The sequence below is a fragment of the Delphinapterus leucas genome, chromosome 3 (genome assembly GCF_059928025.1).
Source record: "Delphinapterus leucas isolate spDelLeu-1000000601 "Yukka" chromosome 3, BTC_Dleu_Yukka2, whole genome shotgun sequence".
In the NCBI taxonomy this organism is placed as follows: Eukaryota; Metazoa; Chordata; class Mammalia; order Artiodactyla; family Monodontidae; genus Delphinapterus; species Delphinapterus leucas.
The window spans coordinates 143,320,542-143,343,612 of NC_143131.1; the positions used below are offsets into that span (position 1 = coordinate 143,320,542).

Below are 23,071 nucleotides of genomic sequence, written 5' to 3' on the forward strand. Positions count from 1 at the left end.
TTTGAATTAAAAATTATTTTGTTGTGGGTTAGTGAGGGGACATGGACACAGAAAGGAAGCTGATGACCTGTTTCTTGATTGGGGTGCTGGTCACTTGAGTGTGTTTCTTTTGTGAAAATTTATCAAGCTGCGCACATGATTTGTGTACTTTTCCATTCTCGCATGTATTTTTCACTTCAACAAAAAGTTTATTTAAAAAATAACAGGCCATGGGCTTCCCTGGTGGCGCAGTGGTTGAGAGTCCGCCTGCCAATGCAGGGGACACGGGTTCGTGCCCCGGTCCGGGAAGATCCCACATGCAGCAGAGCGGCTGGGCCCGTGAGCCATGGCCGCTGAGCCTGCGCGTCCGGAGCCTGTGCTCCGCAACGGGAGAGGCCACAACAGTGAGAGGCCCGCGTACCGCAAAAAAAATAAAATAACAGGCCACATCCTACTTGAGCAGCTTTGGGTATAAACAGTGCATTTCACAGTGATTCTCCAAAGGGTAATAATTCCAGCCCCTGGTGGCCCAGTTGGCAGAGTCTGTTCTTTTTTGGGTTCCCTTCCCTGGAAGGTTTCTAAATGTGCCCATGGAACACACTCACTTTCCACAATCAGCCCTGGCAGCGCTGATCCCCACGGCGACCCTCTCCTTCTTAGGGTCAGGACTTGCCATGCTTCACAGGCTCTCCCAGTCTGCTAGCAACTCCCCTCAGCACTTCCCCCTAGTGTAGACCGCCCATCCAGCAGCACCGATGAGCAGGGTGGTTATTAGCAGGACGGGGTGCTCACGGAACGGGCACCCCCCTTTTTAGCTGTATCCCCATCTTATTTCCTCACTGATGACTCTTCTTGTCTTTTTACCATGTTTGCACTGCCAATCGGTGGGTAACGATTGTTAATTACCTTAAAATTTTTCCAAAAGCGCCTATCTGGGGAATTTGCTTAAGTCAGTGTCTCCAGCTATGGATCCAGCTAGGTCCCTCCCCTGAGATCCCCAAGTCCAGTAAAGACCAGAGTGCAGAAAATGAAAGCTTCAAATTGGAAACAAAACACGTGTCTGGAGTCCCTGTTCCATGCTCACGACGAGGTCCGCGAGGTCCTCCCTGTTCAGGTGTTCCGGCCACTCATCTCTTCTGGTAAAGCCTGGCTTCCATCCTCATCCTCATTCTCTTCATTACCACCATCATTGCAAACTCAGCAGAGACGTAATGCTACCCATGGTGCAGAATGACTTGTCAGTTACTATGCAGGGCAGTTTTGTTTCCCAAACTTCCCAGTGTTCCATTTTAACTTTAACTTTCCTTATGCATAATCAAAAGGTCCACTCAGGTATTCTAACCAAAACCAAAGAGCAGAGCAGCGTCCCCTTCATGACTGTCCCTTCTACCTCCAGACACTGAAAATTGCTAGCAATCTCCAAATAAGCCTCTGTAGCCTCAGAAAAATCCAGGTCCCAGCAGGTGATGTTAAGTGGAAAGGGGAGGTGATGAAATTGCTCAGACTATGGGATTAAGGACTTGGGAGAAACGCTTCTCCGGCCTGTCTCCCAAGAATGACTGTCCCTTTCCTGCACAGTGGGGCTGTGTTTACCTTAAAGACACAGTGACTCTTCCATGGAGCCGATTCTCCTCTTCACATCAGCAGGTAGAAAGCTCAGAGCCAGGTCTGTGGCCGCCAGTCAGAAAGTGGGACCTCATGGTATGCAGTGAGCCCTAATCTCATGCCACTGGCTTCCTCACTTTCATTGTCCCTTGTCTCATTTTCCTTACTTTAAATGGATCACTCTGTTGTGTCCATTTTTGTAAGCCTTAAAATCCTTTATCAAGACACAAAGAAATACTACTTTTAAAACGCAGTAAGATTACGGCTAAAGGCATACCTCATCGACACTTCACAGATTGTGGTTTTTACAAACTGAAGGTTTGTGGCAACCTGGCGTTGTCAGATGATGGTTAGCATTCTTTAGCAATAAAGTATTTTTAAATTAAGGTATGTACTTTTTTAAGGCATAAGGCTATTGCACACTTAATAGACTGCAGTATAGTGTAAACATAGATCTTTTAGGCACTGGAAAACAAAAAAATTCGTGTGACTCGCTTCATTGCAATAATCACTTTATTGCGATAATCGCTTTATTACGGTGGTCTGGAATCAAACCCATAGTATCTCTGAGGTATGACTGTACATGATAGAACTGTAGATAAACATTGGATGGTAACTTGGAGAGAAGGTAATTGTATTAGGGTGATAGCGTTACAGGTAATTTATTTTCCTTTTCAAATGTACATTAATATTGTAAAGTGCAATAAATATTTTTAGTAATTCCTTCTGATTAAAAATTGTATGTTTGTGTTAGAAAAGGTAGCAAAGACAGAAAAATACAAAGACGAAAATGAATGTTATTCATCATTCAAATCTCTCTAGATAGCGGTGTTATCTTTTTGCTATATTTCTCTCTGGTCTTTTTCCAGATGTGTGTGTGTGTGTGTATTTGTTAACTGTGTATATTTTACAAATTTAACTTATTCCTTCTTTCTGGTTTTTTGTAAATTATTGTTTTTATATAACAGTAAGTTTTGGACATTTCCCAAATGTTCAGTATCCTTCAGCACCATCGTTTTAAATCACTTAAGTTGTAGAGTCCCCGTTTTCTATGTGTACCGTATTTATTTGACAAATTCCCCTTTGTTGGACATTCAGGTTGCTCACTAATAGTCATTCCTTTCTGGGTTTACCTAGATGGCCAAATAAGCCAACTTGACCAAAATGTGTTTCTTCTATAGAAGATTTTTTTTTCTTTTCTTTTTCCTTGCAGTGGTCTCCGGTTCGTCATCCAGCTCTAAGTATGACCCTGAGATCCTGAAGGCTGAAATTGCCACAGCAAAATCCCGGGTAGGTCCTCTTGGCTTATACTATTGATGGGGGTCACTGAGGCAGCCTTAGGCTACTAGCCCACCCGCAAGACCAGAGGAGATGCTTCAACCAGGCGGTGGCAGCCAGTGCTGACTAACAAGATTCTAAATAATGACAGTAGTAGCAGTAGTAGCCGTCGTTTCTGTAATAGTAATGGTAATAGCGGCCACCCTTTCTCAAGCACTCACTCTATACCAGGAGTAGCCCTAAATGCTGCACGAGCTCTACCTCGTGCCCTTGAGACAGCCCCACGGAGTAGCCACTGCCACCATCTGCATTTTGAAGATGAGCCGACAGTGGCTTGGGGCGGGGGGGGGGGGGGGACTAAGTAACTTGCCCAGGGTCACAGGGACTCAAGGCTTACTTTAAAGTTTTTAGTGTAAGGAGCTATTTTGCTGGGACTTCCCTGGCGGCCCAGTGGTTACGACTATCGCCTTCCAATGCAGGTGGCCGGGGTTTGATCCCTAGGCGGGGAGCTAAGATCCCACATGCCTAGCGGCCGAGAAACCGAAAGCCTAAAACAGAAGCAATGTTGTAACAAATTCAACGAAGACTTTAAAAATGGTCCACATCAAAAAAGATCTTAAAAAAAAAAAAAAAAAAAAAAGATGCTGTCTTGCTAACCACTGCTTATTCTGCAGCACTGTATTTGATTGCTTCCTGATTACCTTAGGGGGAGAGATATTTTTATTCCCCCTTTACTGATGTGGAAACTGAGGATCAGCAGTTAAATGACTTTTGCTCAAGGTGAAGTCAGTGTTGTGAACACTGGTTTAGCGCGCCTTCACGTAGGTCCTACAAATTCAGATGCCTGCAAGAACACATGAAAGGGGGGCGGGGGCTGGCAGTGAGGCAGTAGGGAGTAGTGGGGACTGTGTAGCCTAGGGGGTGGGCCCTGTCTAAAGGAGTAGTGGAATTTCAGCCCTGCGCTCTTATGGCCATGCTGGAATGTAGGCTCCGCATTGGCAGATCTTCCAGGAATTTTAGAAAAGAACTGTATATCTAGGCCAAGTATATGAAACATCTCAATATTTAATCATTGGCAACTAATTTTTAAAAATTCAATAGCACTGCAAGCCAAACAAAGCAATCCTGCAGGCTGAAGCTGGCTCCCTGGCCGTGTCTTGCCTGTAAAGTTACTACGTTGCCTCTTACCTCCATGCAGTAGCATATCCAGTGCCTGCCTTAAGTAATGCACGACCCAGGAAATTGCTGTTCTCCTCATCTGTCAGAATAGGAAGGGGCGGCTCACAGAGGTGAGGTGGCGTGAGAGAGGTTAGCCAGCTCCTGTCCGCTTCCTGTTTCTCTGGCGCAAGGGCAGCTAGGAATGACCTGCAGGACAGCTGGACTGGGATGCCAACCGAATGCACAGCTGCCGACACCCAGGCAACATCAGCGAGGGGGGCCCGAGGGATGTTGACCCGAGTCATTATGCAGGGGCAGTGGGGGACTCTGGATTGATACCAACCTCTGACCCAGCCCCGTGTGTGGTCTTCTGCCATCCAGGTTAACAAGCTGAAGAGAGAGATGGCTCACCTCCAACAGGAGCTACAGTTCAAAGAGCGTGGCTTTCAGACACTGAAGAAGTAAGTCCACCCTGCAGTGTGGGGCATGGGGATTGCCCCCAAGCCGTGCTCCCCTCCTGTCCTCTCTGTCCCCCTCCCCTTCAGTCTCTCTCCATCCTCCTCGAAATGGGGCTCTCTAATCATTCGATTCCAGTTCTATTCCACTGGCATTTACTGTCACCCAACATTGAGGTTTGGAAAGAGAAAAGGGGAATCATTTCAGACCACCTGGTTCTCATCGTCCTCTGAATTCCCGAAGCCGTTAAAGTCTATTCCATTCCGTTGAGTTCTGCCAGCCGGTCATAGAAACAAGCATCGTTGGGCATTTCTGTGCAGCAGCCTCATCCCCTCCAGTAGATCCGGGAGAATCTGATACGCACACAAACAAAACCGCCTCTTTCCATGGCCCCTAAAAGTGAGCAACGACTTCAGCTAGTGAGCTCCCCAGAAGGAACAAGGATCTCTTCCACAACAAACGAATTATTAGGAGAGTGGGCACCATGCCGTGCATGCTGTGCTTTATGGGTGACTGCAGGGGTTTCCAGAACTTTGACCAAATGTAATTTTCACCTTTAGAAGCTGACTTGCAGCCAAGCAACATATAGCTCTGTTGTTTCCTTAGAGAAGATGTCTTCATTGTCACTCTCATGATCATACTAGCTAAGATTTGTTGAGCAGATGCTCTGTGCCAGGGAGGACTTTCAGTGTTTCTGCACGGGTGACCTCATCACGACTCTATAAGCAGTGCTCTTTTAGCCGACCCCATTGTATAGATGGGGATAATGGGGCACACAGTCAGTGCCCCTAAGAGTTAGCTTATTGTCATTGTTAACCAGGGGGATCATTGAGACTTGTGCATTGAGTCATGTTCAGTACATCTGATGGGCTTACGGGATGGTCATTACAGAGGTGCCTGGTAGCCCTCGTGGAAGCTCCAAGGAGTACAGCCAGTAGGTTTCTCTGTTCTAAGGGACGTCCACTTGGATTCCCAGAGAGGCCACCTCTGTACAGACAGCAGCTTCTGTAGACACTTGCTGTTTCACTCTCCCTGACTGTACCTTTTTTTTTTTTTTTTGCTGTACGCGGGCCTCTCACTGTTGTGGCCTCTCCCGTTGCGGAGCACAGGCTCCGGACGCGCAGGCTCAGCGGCCATGGCTCACGGGCCCAGCCGCTCCGCGGCATGTGGGATCTCCCCAGACCGGGGCACGAACCCGTGTCCCCTGCATCGGCAGGCGGACTCTCAACCACTGCGCCACCAGGGAAGCCCTGACCGTACCTTTACCTCATTCCCTGGACCTAAGTCCACTCTTCAGCACTCTGTGGCCACAGCCCCGAGCCTTTGGGTGTCTGTCTCCAAGTCCAATTAATCGAGCAAACTGTGACCACCAGTCGAGGGGCCGGTTGGTTCTTATTCACATCTCCCCACTCCCCAAACCCCACCCCACCCCTCCCCCACCCGGGTGAGTTATCACAACTATCCCAGAACACAGGGTAGAAAGAAGTATGGCTTTGGATTATAGATTGTGTAGAGTACCTTTTTGTGTCCTATATTATGGCTTTGTGTTTATATATTTGTGTTTACATAGATATATGTTATTTCGGTAGGTGTATATACATATACCAATCCCGTCTCTCAAACCGGGTCCTAGTCTCATTAGGACAAGGGGCCGTGCTTTATGCTTCTTCGTAATCATCAGTGGTGCCAAGGACAGTTGAGGGCAGTACTGTGACTTCAGAAAATTCCTTAGTGGAGCAGCTTCTGAGCACATAGTTTAAGGGCTACTCTCAGCGCAGGTGCCCTTCCCTTTCCTCTCCCGCCTCCCCACTCCCCACTCTGGGATCCTCTGGAGCTTTGATTAAAACACTTCCCATTATCCTCCGAGCCACCACAAACCTGTTTTACCACTTTGTCACCCTGCAGCAGCATTGAAAATTCTTGTTGCTTGGTAAGCTGACGCTGAAACCCCGAAGACAAGCCTCCTTTCTTTCCCCTTCCCTCGCCCGCCCGTTTGATATGGGGCCCAGATAAGACTGCATCGCTGCTCTGGCTACCCACACTCCTGGCCGGAAGCCGGCCCCGTGTTCACTGTGGAAGAAGTGAAACCATTCTGCTTTAATGGGCACCTTGGCAGAGAGGGTTAGGGATGTCGCCGCAAGGGACAGATGGCCTAGGTTCAAATCTCAGTTCCCTGGGAACGTGGAAAAGTGGCTTAACCCCCTTGAGCTCCTGTTTCTTTATCTGAAAAATAAGTTATTGTAAACATTGAATTGGAAAATCCACATGGAGCGCGTGACTCTGCCTGGCACATAGGGAGAGCCCAGTGAGCGGAAGAGGGTGGTGACCTCTAGCTACTTGCCTGCCTGCGCTTAGGAAGGAACTCAGATGAACTCTGCGTCCTCCCTGGGCTCGAGCCCGCGCTGGGTATGTGCTTGTGTACCAGTCTCCTCGTCTCTACTCCCTTTAAGAGCAGTTTTTATTCTGCCTCACTGATGGGGCTGAAAATAGACCCGCGAGACCCCCTAGCTTGTGAGCGTCAGAGCTTGGTTTGGAACCCGGGACTCTTGGATTTTGAAGCTCGTGTGTTAATACCTCCCTTCCTGGTATCATCCCAGATAACCCCCTCCCCAGACCCAGAAAACATCAGGCCCCTTACCCTCTCGCCTGGGACCCTTTTCAGTGTCTAGTGGGGGATGGCCCAGTCACTTCGTGGCCTCCTCTCTTTTCAGAACCTGGGGGAAGCTGAGACTCATCCCTTTGTTCACTTCATGGTCAGCAAACCCAGTTTTAAAAAGCAAAAAGGTGGCTGAGGATTGAAGCATACCTTGTAGAGGAGCCTGAAAAGAAAAATCAAGCCCAAAGCTTGGGATTTGGCCCTGTCAGCTGCCCTGAGCCCTCATCAACAGGGAAGTCTAGGCCCACCAGCCCCGTGGGAGGAGGAGGGCAGGACAGCATATTTCTGCATGTCCCCAGGGCCACCCTGCCCAGGTGAGGGTTGTCTGGACAAGTCCAAGAGGAGTCGGCCTCCGTCAGAGCCTTCGCCTTGCGTCTCTGTGGCTGCCCTGTGGCTGCCGGGTGTGTGAATCTCTCAAGTGCTGTGAGAAAGGACAGCTGTGTAATTTGGAAATCCTAAAACACACCCTCTCCTTACCACCAACCACGCAACTTTTCTTTCCCTTAAAAAAAAAAAAAAAAAAGATTCATTCACTGGGTGCATAATGGTAACCCTTTGTTCTCCTCCCCCGCTCCCCAGTCCTAAGAGTGTTCCTTCTCCCAGCTACTCTCTGGAGCCAAATTCCAGAGGCTGGGTTGCTAAGGCCGCCGAGAGCCATCAGGTAGAAGGTGCCTGAGGAGCCTGAGGCCCGGCAGACAGACCACATCTGTCCCTTCCTGAGGATTCAAAGCCACCCTCCCCCAGTTGGCAGAGGACAGCCGGGCACAAACCCTTCCCCAGAGCCCCCAGCCCTGTTCAAGCAAACCGCGTCTCCCCTGCACGGCTTTCCCATTTGGGGCAGGGCCACCTCCGGTCCCAGACACTCGGCTCTGCTGGGAAAAAGCTCCCTGTAGACTAATTTTTCAAACTAAATCTGAGACCAGTCTTAGCCGACCGGGCAGGCTTGCCCAGGCCCAAGTCCTCGAAAGGAACAGACAGGCTATTTTTAGTGGGAAGACATAACTGGGGCTTTGTCTTCCCAGCATGGAGGAGGCTGAAATAACGGAAGGGGGAGGGCCGAGCTGAGACCGCATCTTCCCCCCACCCGCTACCAACCCACTCCCCTGCTCACAGGCCCCGACAATGAGGCCAGGATGGCAACCTGTGATTCCCCAGTCAGGTTATTTTTAGCCCAGGACACTTTGGCCTCTAGCAGGAAACCAGAAAGGAATGCCTATGAGTGGTTTCTCATCCTGAAATAATGGGTTTGTGGTGTTCCCGTAGACTGTAAAACTTCCTTTTCTTCCCCGGGAACTGAAACCTCGGCCCTAGCCTTTGATGAAAGTGTGAAGCAGTTAAATTTTCTCTCTGCCCTTCAGAACCTTTCCCACAGCACAGCCCTCCTTCCCCAGAGGGCTGGGCTCCCCACCACCTCTGATTTGTCTGACCTTCAGAAAACGACACCGTTACCCTTCGCTTTTTTACTCCCATCGTCCCCCATCAGAAGGAACCTGTGTGTAGGGCCTGGATCAGCTGGGAAGCTCCCAAGGATGGAAGTATTCTAACTCCTCACATTTGCCTGGTACTCCCTAGTTCCCCATCTGATGTTCCATCCTTATCCCATTTGACATTTCCTCACAGCTCCGTGAACATGGGCCAGGCAAGATGACATTATCCAGGTTTTCTCAGAGGAGGAAACTGAGGCTCCATGTGCGTGAGGGCCATGCCCAAGGTCACACTACTAAGTGGTAGGGCTGGGAGTTCTGCATCCTTCTAACCTTTCCTTCCCTGTGGCCATTAACGAGAGGAGCAAAGTCATCCCTGTGGTTCTCACCAGGGATGACTTTGCTCCTGTCCCCCAAGAGACATGAGGTAAAGGATGGAGACATTTTCGGTTGTCACAACTCAAGGTCAGGATGCTGCCAGCATCTACTGGGCAGACACCAGGGGTGCTACCGAACAGCCTACAACGCGCAGGACAGCCCGACAACAAAGAAGAGTCTAGCCCCAAGAATCCTGAGGTTGAGAGAGCCAGATTAAAGGACATGAAAAGATGTTCAACGTTGCAAATCATCGGGAAATGCAAATCAAAGACCACAATGAGCTATTACTTCACACCTGTCAGAATGGCTACCATCAAAAAGAACACAAATAACAAATGTTGGTGAGGATGTGGAGAAAAGGGAACCCCTCCTACACTGTCGGTAGGAATGTAAATTGGTGCAGCCACTGTAGAAAACAGTATGGAGATTTCTCAGAAAACTAAAAACAGAACTACCATATGACTCAGGAATTCCACCCCTGGGTATATATCCAAAAAACACTAATTCAAAAAGATACATGTGCCCCAACGTTCATAGCAGCATTACTTACAATTGTTGAGGTGTGGAAGCAACCTAAGTGTCTGTCAACAGATGAATGGATAAAGAACATGTGGTATATATACTGTATACAATGGAATACTACTCAGCCATGAAAAAGAATGGAATTTTGCCATTTGCAGCAACGTGGATGGACTTGGACGGCATTATCCTAAGTGAAATAAGTCAGACAGAGAAAGACAAATACTGTGTGATATCACTTATATGTGGAATCTAAAAAATACAACAAACTAGTGAATAAAACTAAAAGAAGCGGACTCACAGGTATAGAGAACAAACTAGTGGTTACCAGTGGGGAGAGGGGAGGGGGAAGGGGCAGTATAGAGGTAGGGAGATAAAAGGGTTATTATGGGATTATATGAAATCATGTGGGTGAAACTTTTGAAAATTATCAGGTACTATAGAATTTAAAGAATCTTTCATTCAATAAATAAAGTAAAATAAAACAAAATAACGTTAAGGGGGAAGAAAAGGACTGTTCCATGCCAGATACTAAAACTACACAAACATATTCAAGCCTGTCGGATCAAGTCTAGGACATTACCACATAAATTATTAATTATAGCACAACATACTGAGGGCAGTGTCACAGCTATGCACAACGTGTTATGAGGACACCTAGCCCAGCCTTGGAGGACTCAAGGATGTAATCAGGGAAGGCTTCCTGTAAGAGTTGACTTCAAGAATGGTGTTGCTTCTGCAGCCCCACACTATGGCACATTTGCAGTTTGACAGGGACCTTCTGTGCCTTATCCAATAGGCAGGACCTGGGGAAGACGGGTATGCAGGGAAGAGAGGAGACTTCTTCCAGGACTGAAGCACTATGGTCTATGCTTTTCTTCTGGGGAAACCCCATCCCTCGCCCTGTCTCTGTCTGTCTGACCTTTCCTGTTGACTGTCTCCTAGAATCGATAAGAAAATGTCTGATGCTCAGGGCAGCTACAAACTGGACGAAGCGCAGGCTGTCCTGAGAGAAACGAAAGCCATCAAAAAGGCCATCACCTGTGGAGAAAAGGAAAAGCAAGATCTCATTAAGGTACGAGAGTTCCCAGTGATGTGGGCCCCATCCCAGTGTCTCCTGAGCACCTTCCTATGCCAGGACTCACGTGGGCTGTTGCCACATGCTGCAAGATCTGTGAGTTCTCCTCACTAGTTCTCTTGGGCTTTTAGTCTCATTTTTATAGAGGAGGAAATGGAGGTTCAGAAGCATGAAGTGACTTGCCTAAGGTCACACAGCTAGTGTCAATGGCAGAGCTGGAACAGGAGCCCTCTGGTCTAGTCTAAAGGCCACCTCCTTGCCACTAGCTTTAGCCATCTGGCTTATTTTGCACAGAACCAAACGGAGGGAGGTGGTTTCAACATTACCTCGACATCAAAATGTAGCATCTTTATAAGCATTTCATTTCCTGTTCCATCTCTGTGCTGGGAAGTGACAAAGGATGACAGATACGATTTAATATCTCTCAGGCAGCAGTGCCAAGCACTGTGCCTCACTTATCCCTTACATCAGTGCTAGGTTATCTCCATCATACAGCAAAAGACTGCACAGATCAGAGAGTAAGTGGTAGAGCCAAGATTCAAACCCATGGACAACTGACTCAGAAGCCCATTCTCTTAACCCCTGTACATCCGACCTACCCTCAAAGGAACTGCCTCCTTGACCTCTGAGATACTCTGTTTTCATTCCCATCGGCAGATGAGCAGTCAAGCTCAGAGACACTGTAAATGAGTTGGTGAAGGAAGCTTTGCACTCTGTGAGAAACAGAATAATTTCATAGCTCCTGCCCAGGACTGCAGCCCAGTGACAAGACATTAGCAGACAGTGAGGCATGTTCCGATCGTGTTTAGCAGTCAAGAGTACCAAGCCGGATAGACCAAAACCAAATCCTGGTTCTGTCAGTTGCCAGCTTCTCCCTGTAACAACTCCCTCGTGGATAAAATGGGGGATAATCATAGGTTACTCCTCGCAGGACCGTGGTTAGGATTAAATCAGATCATGGTAGAGCTGACAGTTATTGAGTATTGACTGAACTAGTGCTTTACACTGGTCATCTCGTTTAATCAATATGATAGCCCTGTGAGATAGGACCCGTGATTATTCCCATTTTGCAGGAGAGGAAACTGAGGCACAGAGAGCTTCATCAACAAGCTCAGACCACACAGCTAGGAAGTAGCAGAGCAGGGGTTCCAGCTCAGTCCGTGTGTCTCCAGGGCCAGTGTCCACACTGGTTGACCCCATGTAAAGGGCCTGGCCCAGTGCTTGGCACCTACTCACTAGTAGCTCTTTACAGGCTACGTGGGATGTCTAGGGGGAGCATGGGTTCCTAGTAGATTCATAGAGAGTGACAGGCCCAGAGCTCCCTCCCAGGAGGGTGCGTCGCCAACCCTGCCCTCCGTTCCAGAGCCTCGCCATGCTGAAGGACGGCTTCCACACCGACAGAGGGTCTCACTCTGACCTGTGGTCCAGCAGCAGTTCTCTGGAGAGTTCAGGTTTCCCGCTGCCGAAACAGTACCTGGATGTGAGCTCCCAGACGGACATCTCAGGAAGTGTGAGTAGACGGCGCGTGCTGCTGCGGGCCCCCAAGGGACAGAGTACCCTTCTTGTTACTCACCTGAGGAGCTGGCTGGTGAATGTCTATGGGCCTGGCTGCTAACTCAGCCTTCTGGAGCTCCGTTCTCTTGCAGACCTCCTGGCCCCTGGATGACATGAGATGATGATGTGGAGAAAAAGCCAGCACTGACTCCCTGGCCACGTGAATGCATCTCTAGATGCTGCACAGAAAGTATGTCTGAAGGACCAGGCGTCTTTCTCTGGTTTCCTTCGTGCTAATTTGCAGCGCCATTCTGTTGTTCTTTCACCAGCTGGGAAACAGGATATTTCCCTCCTGTTCACCCCAAAACAATGCATACAGCTTTCAGACAGCTGCTTGCCTCCCAGTTCAAAAGCTCAGCCCAGTCCGAGTAATGAATAGTGCAAGTGCTGTCCCAGACGTTGCTCCTGATAACACTTAGAGCAGGACTGACCCACGGCAATCCATAACTTTGAAGAGCTTTTGTTTTCCTAGAGCAGGTGACATTGAATGAACCAGCCTCCATGGCTAAATGCTATTCTGTCTGGTCTCTATAGTCGCGTTCCCACTTGTGAGGAGAAGCTGTGTTAACGTCTGATGGGGTGAGCCTTGTAGCTTCTTGCCACGCCTGACAGAGCGTGGCATGGCAAACGGGGCTGCGCTCTCCTTCCCCACACCACCCATGTGTCCAGCTACAAGCCACCTGTGGGCCGAAGTATTTGTGAAGGAACTGTGTGCCTTCTTCCAGGTTCTGGGACCTTCCTCTCACTCACTCAGTGTTGCACTCCTGACTGCAGGCTCCCTGAGTGTCTGGTGGGCCCCCTCCGCAGCACGCCCAGTATGGCCATCTTGTGTATTTGCTGTCCGTGTTTCCTCCTGACCAGCTGTCCTCCATGCTTCTGGTGCCTGAATGGGCTCCAAGCCATTTGGGGCTGCAAGACGATATTCTGGGCCCTCGGCTTCTCTTCTGGAAGTGTTAAATGTCTGAGTTTGGGGCTCTTTCCCTGCCTTAAGGAAAGAAAGTGTTTTTCCCCTAACTAGCTTCCCTGCAATTCACACAGCCAGCTCAGTAATTGGGGACTATTTTTAGCTACTTCCCACACAAGCTGTCAAGTCTCTCATGAGCTCCTGAAACCCAGCTCAGCACTGGCCACAATAGCCATATAATTCCCGACTCGTTCTTTCCTCCAGTTCGGCACCAGCAGCAACAATCAGTTGGCGGAGAAGGTGAGATTGCGCCTTCGATATGAAGAGGCTAAGAGAAGGTAACTAGAGGCTGGGGTCTGGGGGTAGGATGGCCCCAACAATGATAACTACCATTGTAGAGTGTCTGCCCTGTGCCTGCTTTTTACACATCTCATCATGTTTAATCCTCACAAAGATTGTGAAGGTATTATCATCTTCATACTTTAATCCTCTCTGAAACTCAGGAAATGACTCAACCAGGGACACTTAGCTAGATGAAGAATGGAACTATGCTTTGAACCATACTTTAAACCTCAAAGCCTCGTAATCTTTCCACTTGCCCGCCTGAAAATCAACCTCTAAAATCAAGGTTTACCAACAATCGTACAAGTAGTTTGGTGTGAAGGAGCACAGCTGGGGTTTTAGCAACAGGCTAAAAAGACTACGGATACTACCCACTTCAGTGTCTCCTGCCCAACTGGGAACAAGCTGTGTTTTTAAACTGTGTAGACACCAGGGACTTCAGATGTTCTGTGGCTTCACAGAATCCTAAGCAGCTGGGTTCCACTGCCACAAATAAAATTAAAATAGTAATCAAAGCTGACGTTTTTAGAGCCTCTGTAACGGTCCACACAATGTGGACAGGAATCTGATAGAAACTATTCACTAGAAGATGCAAAAAAGGAAATTTTTTGGTTATTGAACTCCAGAGTGCTGCAGTAACTAGCTTCAGGCACAGCTGGATCCAGGGACTCAAATGATGTTACATAGACTCAAACACTCTCCTTTTCTTAGCCCTGCTTGCCTTTGTGTGGACAGACTTTCCTGTCAAAGCAGAAAGATGACCCCCAGCAATTCTAGGCTTACATACTACCAGGTTAGAAACCCCAGGGGACCTACCTTTCACAGCTGTTTTAACAAACTTTGGGTTTGAAACTCACTGGATTTTCTGGGAGAACCAATCATTATTGCAGGGTGGGAGGAATAAGAATTCTATGAAGGTCCAAGCATGGGTCACATGCACGACTCTGGGAAGGGGACTGAGGTCAGCTTTGTGGGAACCAAGTGACTTGAAAGTACGGGAGGACTGATTTCCCAAAGAAAATTTGGAATATTGTTAACAAAAGAAGGAGAAATTGGATACAGTTCAGGTGGGAAGAAACACATCCTGTGCACTATTTCAGCTCCCCCTAGAGGTCCAGCAAAACAGCACGATTTCTACGTTTGGACAACCACTTCTTGTCCCCTCTGAAGGCGACCACTCTGAACCCTGGATCTGTTCCAGTTTGCTGGAATGCCTATCTTAGATGATCTGTTATGGAGAAATGAAAGGACTGAAATCTTCCCTTTGGGGTTGAGCCATTAAACTTCTCATCACAGAGCTTCCTGGCTCGTCCTTTATCCAGCTTTGTGCCTCCGCCTTCACCCAAAGGTAGTTGAGCACATTATTGACCGTGGGATTTTTGCAGAAACTAATGCCTGTGGCCGTAATACATCTCCGGTCAAAAATGTGTCAAGTATACAGAATAGAGCAGCCTGCTGAATGGGAAAGCAGAGGCTGCAGGTCTTGAAGCAGGGAGGGCAAGTGGCTATATAACGCAAGGTCTGATCATTGTATGCCAAGTTTTGTCACATGTGTGTTTCTTGGCAGTGAGTATAGCAGATTTCATCAGATTCTCCTAAGGATGTATGGCTAAAAGTTTAGGGATCACTGGCATAAGGAAAACGCCACCAGAAAGTACATCCAAGAAAGCATCAATTACCCCTTCAATGTCCCATGTGTAGTGGAGCCCCTGCCAGACCTGGCCATACCACTCTATCCTTGAAGCAGCTGGATGGATAACAGCAGCTACAGAGTTATCCCAAAGCCAGTTTTGATGGATTGCTGTATATGTGAATATGGAATTTAAATTAATTAACTCTGAGAATCCCTGCTGAGACACTTGGCTGGGGAATGAGCACATGTAGATGTGTTTCTCTGTATGGAATTTTCACTACACAGCATGGAGATCTTGTCCCGAACAGTGTTTTGAGTTTGGTCACATCGTTTGCAGATCAGATTGAACTGTGACGTCCCTGGCGGTGCAGTGGTTGGGAGTCCGCCTGCCAATGCAGGGGACGCGGGTTCGATCCCTGGTCCAGGAGGATCCCACATGCCGCAGCACAGCTAAGCCCGTGCGTCACAATTACTGAGCCTGTGCTCTAGAGCCCGCGCGCCACAACTACTGAGCCCGCTTGCCTAGAGCCTGTGCTCCGCAACAAGAGAATCCACCGCAATGAGAAGCCTGCACACCGCACCGAAGAGTAGCCCCCGCTGCCCGCAACTAGAGAGAGCCTGCGCACAGCAACAAAGACCCAACGCAGCAAATTATTTATTTAATTATTTATTTAATTTAAAAAAAGATTTAACTGAGGGTCCAGAGGTCTGGGACCTCAGCAGATATTGACCACGTTTATGACCTGCAGTCTTAGGTGAGCCATATCCTCTCTGGCCATCCGTCCAACAGGGTTACCACCAGGTCCTATCCACCCTTTAGGGATGGGGTGAGGCTAGGACAGTGATAGCTAAAAGCACTTTGCAAAGACTGAACCCTAAAGGATCACATGATTGCTTTTAAATATTTGAAGCAATACTCTTAGCAATACTGTGAATCTTAATTTGATTCAACAATAATCATACCTAATGTCTATGTAGCACTTGGCATTATATAAAGAGCTCTTAATGATATGTTTTCACTTGGTCCTCATAACCCACCTTGCAGGTACCATCATTATTCCCATCTTACAGATGAGGATACTGTGTCTCAAAGCAGTGAAGGGCTCCCAACTCCTTCCTGTAACACTTACTAAGGGCCTGCAGTGTACCAGGCACTGTGCTAGAAGCTTGTGTTACCTAAATGATTTCTTAAGAAGGTCAGAGCCAAGACTCCAACCCAAAGCCTCTGACCTCAAATCCTCAGCTGTTCGCAGGGTATTGCCGCCACTTTCTAGATTGCGAACACAAGGTTAGCCATGGCAGTATTTGCCGTGGTCGTAGTGGGCCCATGACTGCCACTGGTTCAGCACTTATGTGCCAGACGCACTGAACACATAAGTGCTCATTTTCACAGCAATTCTGAAGGAGGAGTAACTGTTTTCTTATATACAAGGCTCAGGGAGTGTGCCCAACATTACACACCTAAGAAGCAGTGAAACCAGGGAATAAGCACAGTGGCAGCAGAAACATTCACTGTGTGCTTGTTTAGCATGAAATGTTGTGCTCAGACATTTTACGAATTATGTCATAAAACCTTCAGCCGTTACCCTACAAGGAAGGAAGTTTTGTTATTCCCTTCAGAGAGACGAAGAGACTTGCCCAAGGTCACCTAGCTAGTGGTAGGAGGCTATTGCCTGGTGACGAATCCACCTGTACTCGATCAGGCTTCATGTCCCTGCGGGCAAGGACACTGCCTCTACCCTGTCCCTGCAGAGCCTACTCACGGTTGGCACGTGGTAGGCACCGCATACGTTTGTTAGAGAAAAATCTGTTCCGTGAGACCACACACTGATTCAGAGGAAGTCAGTCACTGTCAAAGAGGATGCTCTGAGAACAGCATGGCCTCCTTGGACCATGTAACCTTGGAAACACAGTCTGTCACGCTGCTCCCGCATTGCCCTGGGCGCACCAGTCACGCTCACCCTCTTGGCCCGCAGGATCGCCAACCTGAAGATCCAGCTGGCCAAGCTCGACAGCGAGGCCTGGCCGGGAGTGCTCGACTCGGAGAGGGACCGGCTGATCCTCATCAACGAGAAGGAGGAGCTGCTGAAGGAGATGCGCTTCATCAGCCCCCGGAAGTGGACCCAGGGGGAGGTGGAGCAGCTGGAGATGGCCCGGAAGCGGCTGGAGAAGGACCTGCAGGCGGCCCGGGACACCCAGAGCAAGGCGCTGACCGAGAGGTGGGGCTGGGCTGGGGGCCGGGGGGCGGGGGCCCTACCCTCGCTGCCGGTCCGTCCTCCGGCCCCCAGCGGGGTGGGGAGAGGTGACGGGGACAACCTGGGGCTCCTGGGCTCCAGCCCGAGGACACTCAGTTTAAAGATCTCACCGCTTTCCGAAGTAGCGAATCTGGGGAAGTGACTCAGCATCCAGCTACCCCAGAACTTTACACAGGGAATCGCATTACCAAAAAATCTGCTTACCTGCAGGTTTTCAAAAATTATCTTCTAAGATAAACTCTATGTAATTTAGAGCAGTCGTTCTGCAACTTTGTGACAGTGATTCACATTGTATTATTATCTCATAGACAACAGTTTCACAAAGCAGTGCATACTCTTTCTCTGTGTGACAGCCCTGTGATATTTTCTTTTATGTTGCATTTCTTTTCACGCTGGTCATGACCCACTAAATTGATTTCGCCACATGCTAACAAATTGCAATTTGCAGTTTGAAATACACTGGTTGAGATGGGGGTCGCGAACTGAGATGTTTATAGGAGTCAAGCAGGTGATATGGCCGTGGGCCATGTTAGACTGGAAGGTACAGACCCCACTTGTCTAAAGCAGGCGCCGTGTGCAGCCAGTGGAGGTGCAGGCCCCAGGCTGCCAGAGGCCCCCATATTTCAAGAAAAGAGTTGTTTGGATTTTTTTTTTTAATATTGGCAACTAATCCAAAAATTTTTTTAAATACCATGAGGGCTAAATCAGCTTCATCTGTGGGCTTGATTTAACCTGAAAGCCACTGGTTTCCATTCTCCGGTTGAAGCCTTATAAACAGACTTTACTTCCTTCAGTGTCTTACCAGCCTCCACACCCACATTGCACAGAGCACAACTCTGTGTTCACAGTGGGTCCTACAATCCCCAGTTTCTCATTCATTCATTCATTTATTCATTCTGTCCATCAGCCTGTTGTTTATTCATTCATTCGTGTAAGAAACGTCTTGTTGCACATATTTTGTGTGCAAGGCAATTTGGAGGATTCAGAAATGAACAAGTCACGATCCCTGCCCTGATACGCTTAACATGTATTCAGTTATTTTCACTTGTTTTTTGGCAACAGACTTTATTGAACAAGGCCCCTGCCCTTAAGGAGCTGGAGTTGAAGATGGTGATTTTCAAACTTTGTTGGGGGAGGGGGAGGTGGGGGAGAGGGATGAGCAAGGGAATTCTTCTTTCCAGTGAAATCAGAAGCAGAAGCCCAGTTTATAAAGCAGATAAACTTGTCTGGGCCCAGTGGCAGCAGGCCAGGCATCCTAGGTGCCTGGCTGTGCTCCTTGCATCACCTCATGATGGGTCCTAAGATGCCTTCAGGGAGCCTCCCGAGTGCTAAGGAGCGCTGCTTGCAATCCCACCCTAGTGACTGAGTAAGCTCTATTTGCACATGGTGGGGTGCCAGACGGGTCACGTTGACCAGCCTCTTACTGGCCTCTTGTAACCACATCACACAGTCCATTGACTGGTCAATGGTGGGGGATCTCTCCCCACCAAGCCCTTGTCAGAACTACTACCAGGGATGTGTCACTTTCCTCTCCTTTGTCTTCCCCTGGGAGGGGTGGCTGATCAGCACTGACCTCCCACCAGACAGGTGGGAGAGGGAGGAGGAGAGGGCTTCAGTATTTGGTGCTTTGTAACCCTAGGAAGCACCTTCTAGAATTCTCTCTTAGCGCCAAGACTTTGTCCTGCTTTCCCCAAGGCTGTCTGTGCACCGTGGGGACAAGGCCTGTGTCTAGACACCTTTGTACCTTTAGTGTTAGTTGAATGCATAAATGGTTCGCCAGCCCGGGCAGACCCTTACAGGCCTCTGTATGCATCTCCTGATCTGTCTACCAGTCCTCTGGGCCCCTGACCCTACAGCCATCACTGGAAAGCCCTTAGCTTTTCATTATGCTCACAGCCGGCAGCTGAAGAGAGCAGATCCCTGGCAACCTTACTCCTTGTTGGGTCAATAGAGATACCCTTCCCACCACCTACCTTGTGCAAGTCATTGACCAATATGGACCTCAGTGGCCTAATAGGAAAAAACAAAAACAAAAACAGGATAATTACATTGAATGCTTATATATTCTGAAGGCAGGTGGTTGGACCAGATTGTGAATTGAGGCTCTTCTCTGCTATCATAATTTTGGTTTCTCGAAACTAGGATTGGATATTCTCTTAGAGACCCCTATACTACATGCAAAATGTACCATTAAGTACCAGACTCTGTAAGCTATATCATCTCATTTAAACCTCCCAGCAACCCTGAGATTAATCTCCATTTCATAGTTGTGGAAACTGCGGCTCACCCAACATCACCAAATGGCAGAGCTGGGATCACAACCCAGGCTTGCTGGCTCTGGAGCTCATGCTTGCCTTAGTCTCCTGCCCACTTAGAAGGTCTTTTATTATTGCCTTCAGCCCCGTCTTTCAAAGGTCTGATTGCTCCCCTGGAACAGTGAGTTCACACGGCCAGTCCAGGGAAGCCAGAACCTCCACGCCATGGCAGCTGCTGAGCAGGTGTCTCGAGGTCCCAGAGGGCAAGGTCCCCTGGGGGACATGCAGAGAGAAGCCAGGGGGCACGTGGGCAGGAAGAGGCGAGAGCTTTGGGAAGGACAGGGACCGGGCTGACGGCTGTGAGCCTCCTGCACGAAAGAGAAGAGAAAGCCCACTCAGCCGTCTTCGTCCGTGTTCAGCTATCTGCCTCTGGCCCCCTGTTTGTCTGTGTTCATCCGTCTGACTCTCTTGTTCTCTCTCTCTAGGTTTCTTTCTCTTTTTGCTCCTCGAGCTCCTCTCTCTCTTCTCTCTCTCTGTCTCTCAGCATGGGAGTATTAGACTCGTCACCTCACACAACAGCCTCTCTGTTCAAGGTGCCTTTGAGAAGGCCAGGAAGAGACACATCCAGGAAGAGCACACCACGGGGCCTACCAAACCCCAGTGTCGAATCAATCAGAAGCACAGACGTCCCCCCAGGACTCCCGTCCTGCATGCTGCTTCCTCCTCCCTCCCCAGGGGCCCTCCCCAGCACTCCTGAGAGCTGCAGTACCTGTTAGAGTGCGGACTCCCTGCCCCCACCCCAGGGACCAATTCCCCAGGCCTGAGATGGAGCCCACGCTCTTGCATTTTTAACCAGTACCCCAGGGGCTGAGCCGCAGCTTGTGGGGGTTCCAGCCCCCCCTCCTGGGTCCTCTGCCTGCTTCCGCGCTTGATGTGTTCTTGGCCTCCCGGCACGTGCCAGGCATCACATGCAAACACCGTATGGCCAGCGAAGCCCAATACCTGTAGGAGGCCGCCTCGGCATCTGTGTGTGGCTGCTGGTAGCTACACCCCTGTGCTCGGGAGGTCAAGGCCATCTGGCTCCCGGTCCCCTCAGCCTCCTGTTGGGGCTCTACTGGGGACCAGCACTTACTGCCAGAGCACATCTCTGTGGTCTCCTCCCAGGGGAGAGGAAAACAAAGGTGGAAATGGTGGCCCAGGCTGCGCCTTGACCCCAGACCTCACACCCTTTCAAGGTCTTGCTCTCATGAAGGGCCAGATTCCATAGTCGTGTCCATTGCGCTGAAAACTGGGATTTTGTTCCATAGTCGTGTCCATTGCGCTGAAAACCGGGATTTTGTTCATTATGGGCTCCATCTGCCAGCCCCCCTAGTCCCGGGCAGGACTCTGGAAAAACAGGGCTGGGGACTGAGCTGGCCAAGAATCATGCTGAGGCCGCGGCTCCCGTGGTCTTTTCTGAAATTTCACAAGGCCAGTTCCCCAGTGACTGGTCCTGCCCCTCCCTTATCACTTTGCAGTTGTGTCTCAAGCAAGCTCTGGTCTTCACGGCAGGGCCTGTGTTGGAGGCCTTGGGCGTGTCAGTGGAGGGATGGCGTGGTTAGGTTTTTCCATGGAAATGAACTCTTCCTCCCAGGCCCCAGGCTGGGTTGGCTGTGCTCTGGGAGCAATGAGTCAGTCATTCCTCCTGCAGCAGGATGGCACAAGGGGATAAGATGCCAACGGTGGGACATATCTGTCCAGGGGAGATTTAACATCTAGGTCTCTCAGCAGAGCAAATGAGCTTTCCCTCCCATCAACTGGGGAAAAGTCTTCCATTCAGCAGTAACTTTCCAAGCACATCCATGTGGTGGGCGCCATGCTAGGGGCTGAGAGAATGAGGCACAGTTCCTGCCTTACAGTCCCCAGCCAGTGCAGCAGCTCGGAAACCTTACTGTGCCTAAAAGTCACCTGGAATAGGGAATAAAGATGCAGATTCCAGGGAATTCCCTGGCGGTCCAGTGGTTAGGACCTGGCACTTTCACTGCCGGGGCCCGGGTTCAATCTCTGGTTGGAGAACTCAGATCCTGGAAGCTGCACAGCGTGGCCAAAAAAAAAAGATGCAGATTCCTGAGCCCTGCCCCTAGACTCTCTGATTCAGTAGGTCTAAGTAGAATTCAGGGATGTGCATTTAATAAGCACACCTCCCCTTCTGGTGGGGGAGCTCTGTGGGCCACAGACAGAGAGCCACTAATCTAGTGGATGCAGGAGAGCAGCCCAAGTCATGAGTGGGTGATGGAGCTCCTTCCCTGTCAGATCCAAGGAGCAGCACCCTCTCTGGAGCCCACCCAAGCTGCCCCCGTGGGGAATTTCAGGAGAAACTGGGGGCTGAGCAGCGCCTATATCCAGCCATCCCTTCTAAACTCAAGGGTTTTGCCTTCAGGAAGGGAACTGCTGAATTGGGCTCTGGTGTGGGCATGCCTGGGTGCAGGCCTTACCTCCCGGGTTCTGACTCTGTCACGCTCACCTGGATCCTCCCCAGGCTCTCTGGAACCACTCCCTTCAGCTCCTTGGCTGACTATTGCCCATCCATTCAGCCTTGGGATGACAGACTCAGAGCTCAGTCCTGGACCCTACTTTTTTTTTCTTTGTATATTTTACCCTAAGATGGTGCATTCATTTGTTAGGGCTGCCAAACCAAAGTTCCACAAACTGGATGACTTAAACAATGGTAATTTATTTCCTCACAGTCCTGGAAGCCACAAGTCCAAGGACAAGGTGTTGGCAGGGTTGTTTCTCCTGAGATCTCTCTCCTTGGCCTGTGGATGGCCATCTACACATGGTCATCTACCATGTCTTCACTTGGTCTTCTCTCTTTGCATGTCTGTACACAGCGTAGGGAGGGATGGTTGGGTGGATTCCTAATTCTGCCAGTAACTCTCTAGCTTTAAGTAAACGATTTAGCTCTAAGAGCCTCAGTTTTCTCGTATATAAAGTGGTTAAAAAAAAAAAAATTCTTGGGCTTCCCTGGTGGCGCAGTGGTTGAGAGTCCGCCTTGCCGATGCAGGGGACACGGGTTCGTGCCCCGGTCCGGGAAGGTCCCACATGCCACGGAACGGCTGGGCCCGTGAGCCGTGACCGCTGGGCCTGCGCGTCCGGAGCCTGTGCTCCGCAACGGGAGAGGCCATGACAGTGAGAGGCGTGCGTACCGCAAAAAAAAAAAAAAAAAAAAAAAATCTTACTCTGCAGGGTTATTGTGCAAATGATTTAAGGCAATGTTATACGTTTCCTAGTCAGCCCCTGGTATATAGCAGGTGATGCATATAGCGGTCAGTATAGGATTATACGTAGAGGCCATACCTCTCCAAACATCATAACATAATGCCTCCAGGAAGTTCTTGCGTGTGCGTCTGTGGGTCTGTGCGTTCATCTCCATGAGCCCATGCCTGTGATTCCTCTTATGGGCAGATGGAGGCGGGTTCCCTCTGAGCTCCCCACTCATGCCTTCTCTCCCTTCAGGTTGAAGTTAAGCAGTAAGAGGAACCAGCTGGTGAGAGAGCTTGAGGAAGCCACCCGGCAGGTAGCAGCTCTGCACTGCCAGCTGAAAAGGTGAGTAGTAGG

The 23,071-nt window shown here is 49.4% G+C and overlaps 1 protein-coding gene across 6 annotated transcripts in view; it reads left to right on the top strand.

Annotated features, from left to right (window-relative positions):
- Positions 1–23,071, top strand: part of WWC1 (WW and C2 domain containing 1) — a 169,469-nt gene that overhangs the window by 94,757 nt on the left and 51,641 nt on the right. For all 6 annotated transcript variants that reach the window (XR_004023980.2, XM_089909644.1, XM_022595150.3 and 3 more), the window contains exons 4-10: positions 2,798–2,874; positions 4,402–4,481; positions 10,399–10,528; positions 11,895–12,041; positions 13,254–13,327; positions 16,941–17,183; positions 22,970–23,059. Coding sequence is in view for 5 of the 6 variants with exons in the window: in XM_089909644.1 (XP_089765770.1) it covers positions 2,798–2,874; positions 4,402–4,481; positions 10,399–10,528; positions 11,895–12,041; positions 13,254–13,327; positions 16,941–17,183; positions 22,970–23,059 (841 nt within the window). In the remaining variant the exon portion in view is untranslated. The remainder of the gene's footprint in view (positions 1–2,797; positions 2,875–4,401; positions 4,482–10,398; positions 10,529–11,894; positions 12,042–13,253; positions 13,328–16,940; positions 17,184–22,969; positions 23,060–23,071) is intronic.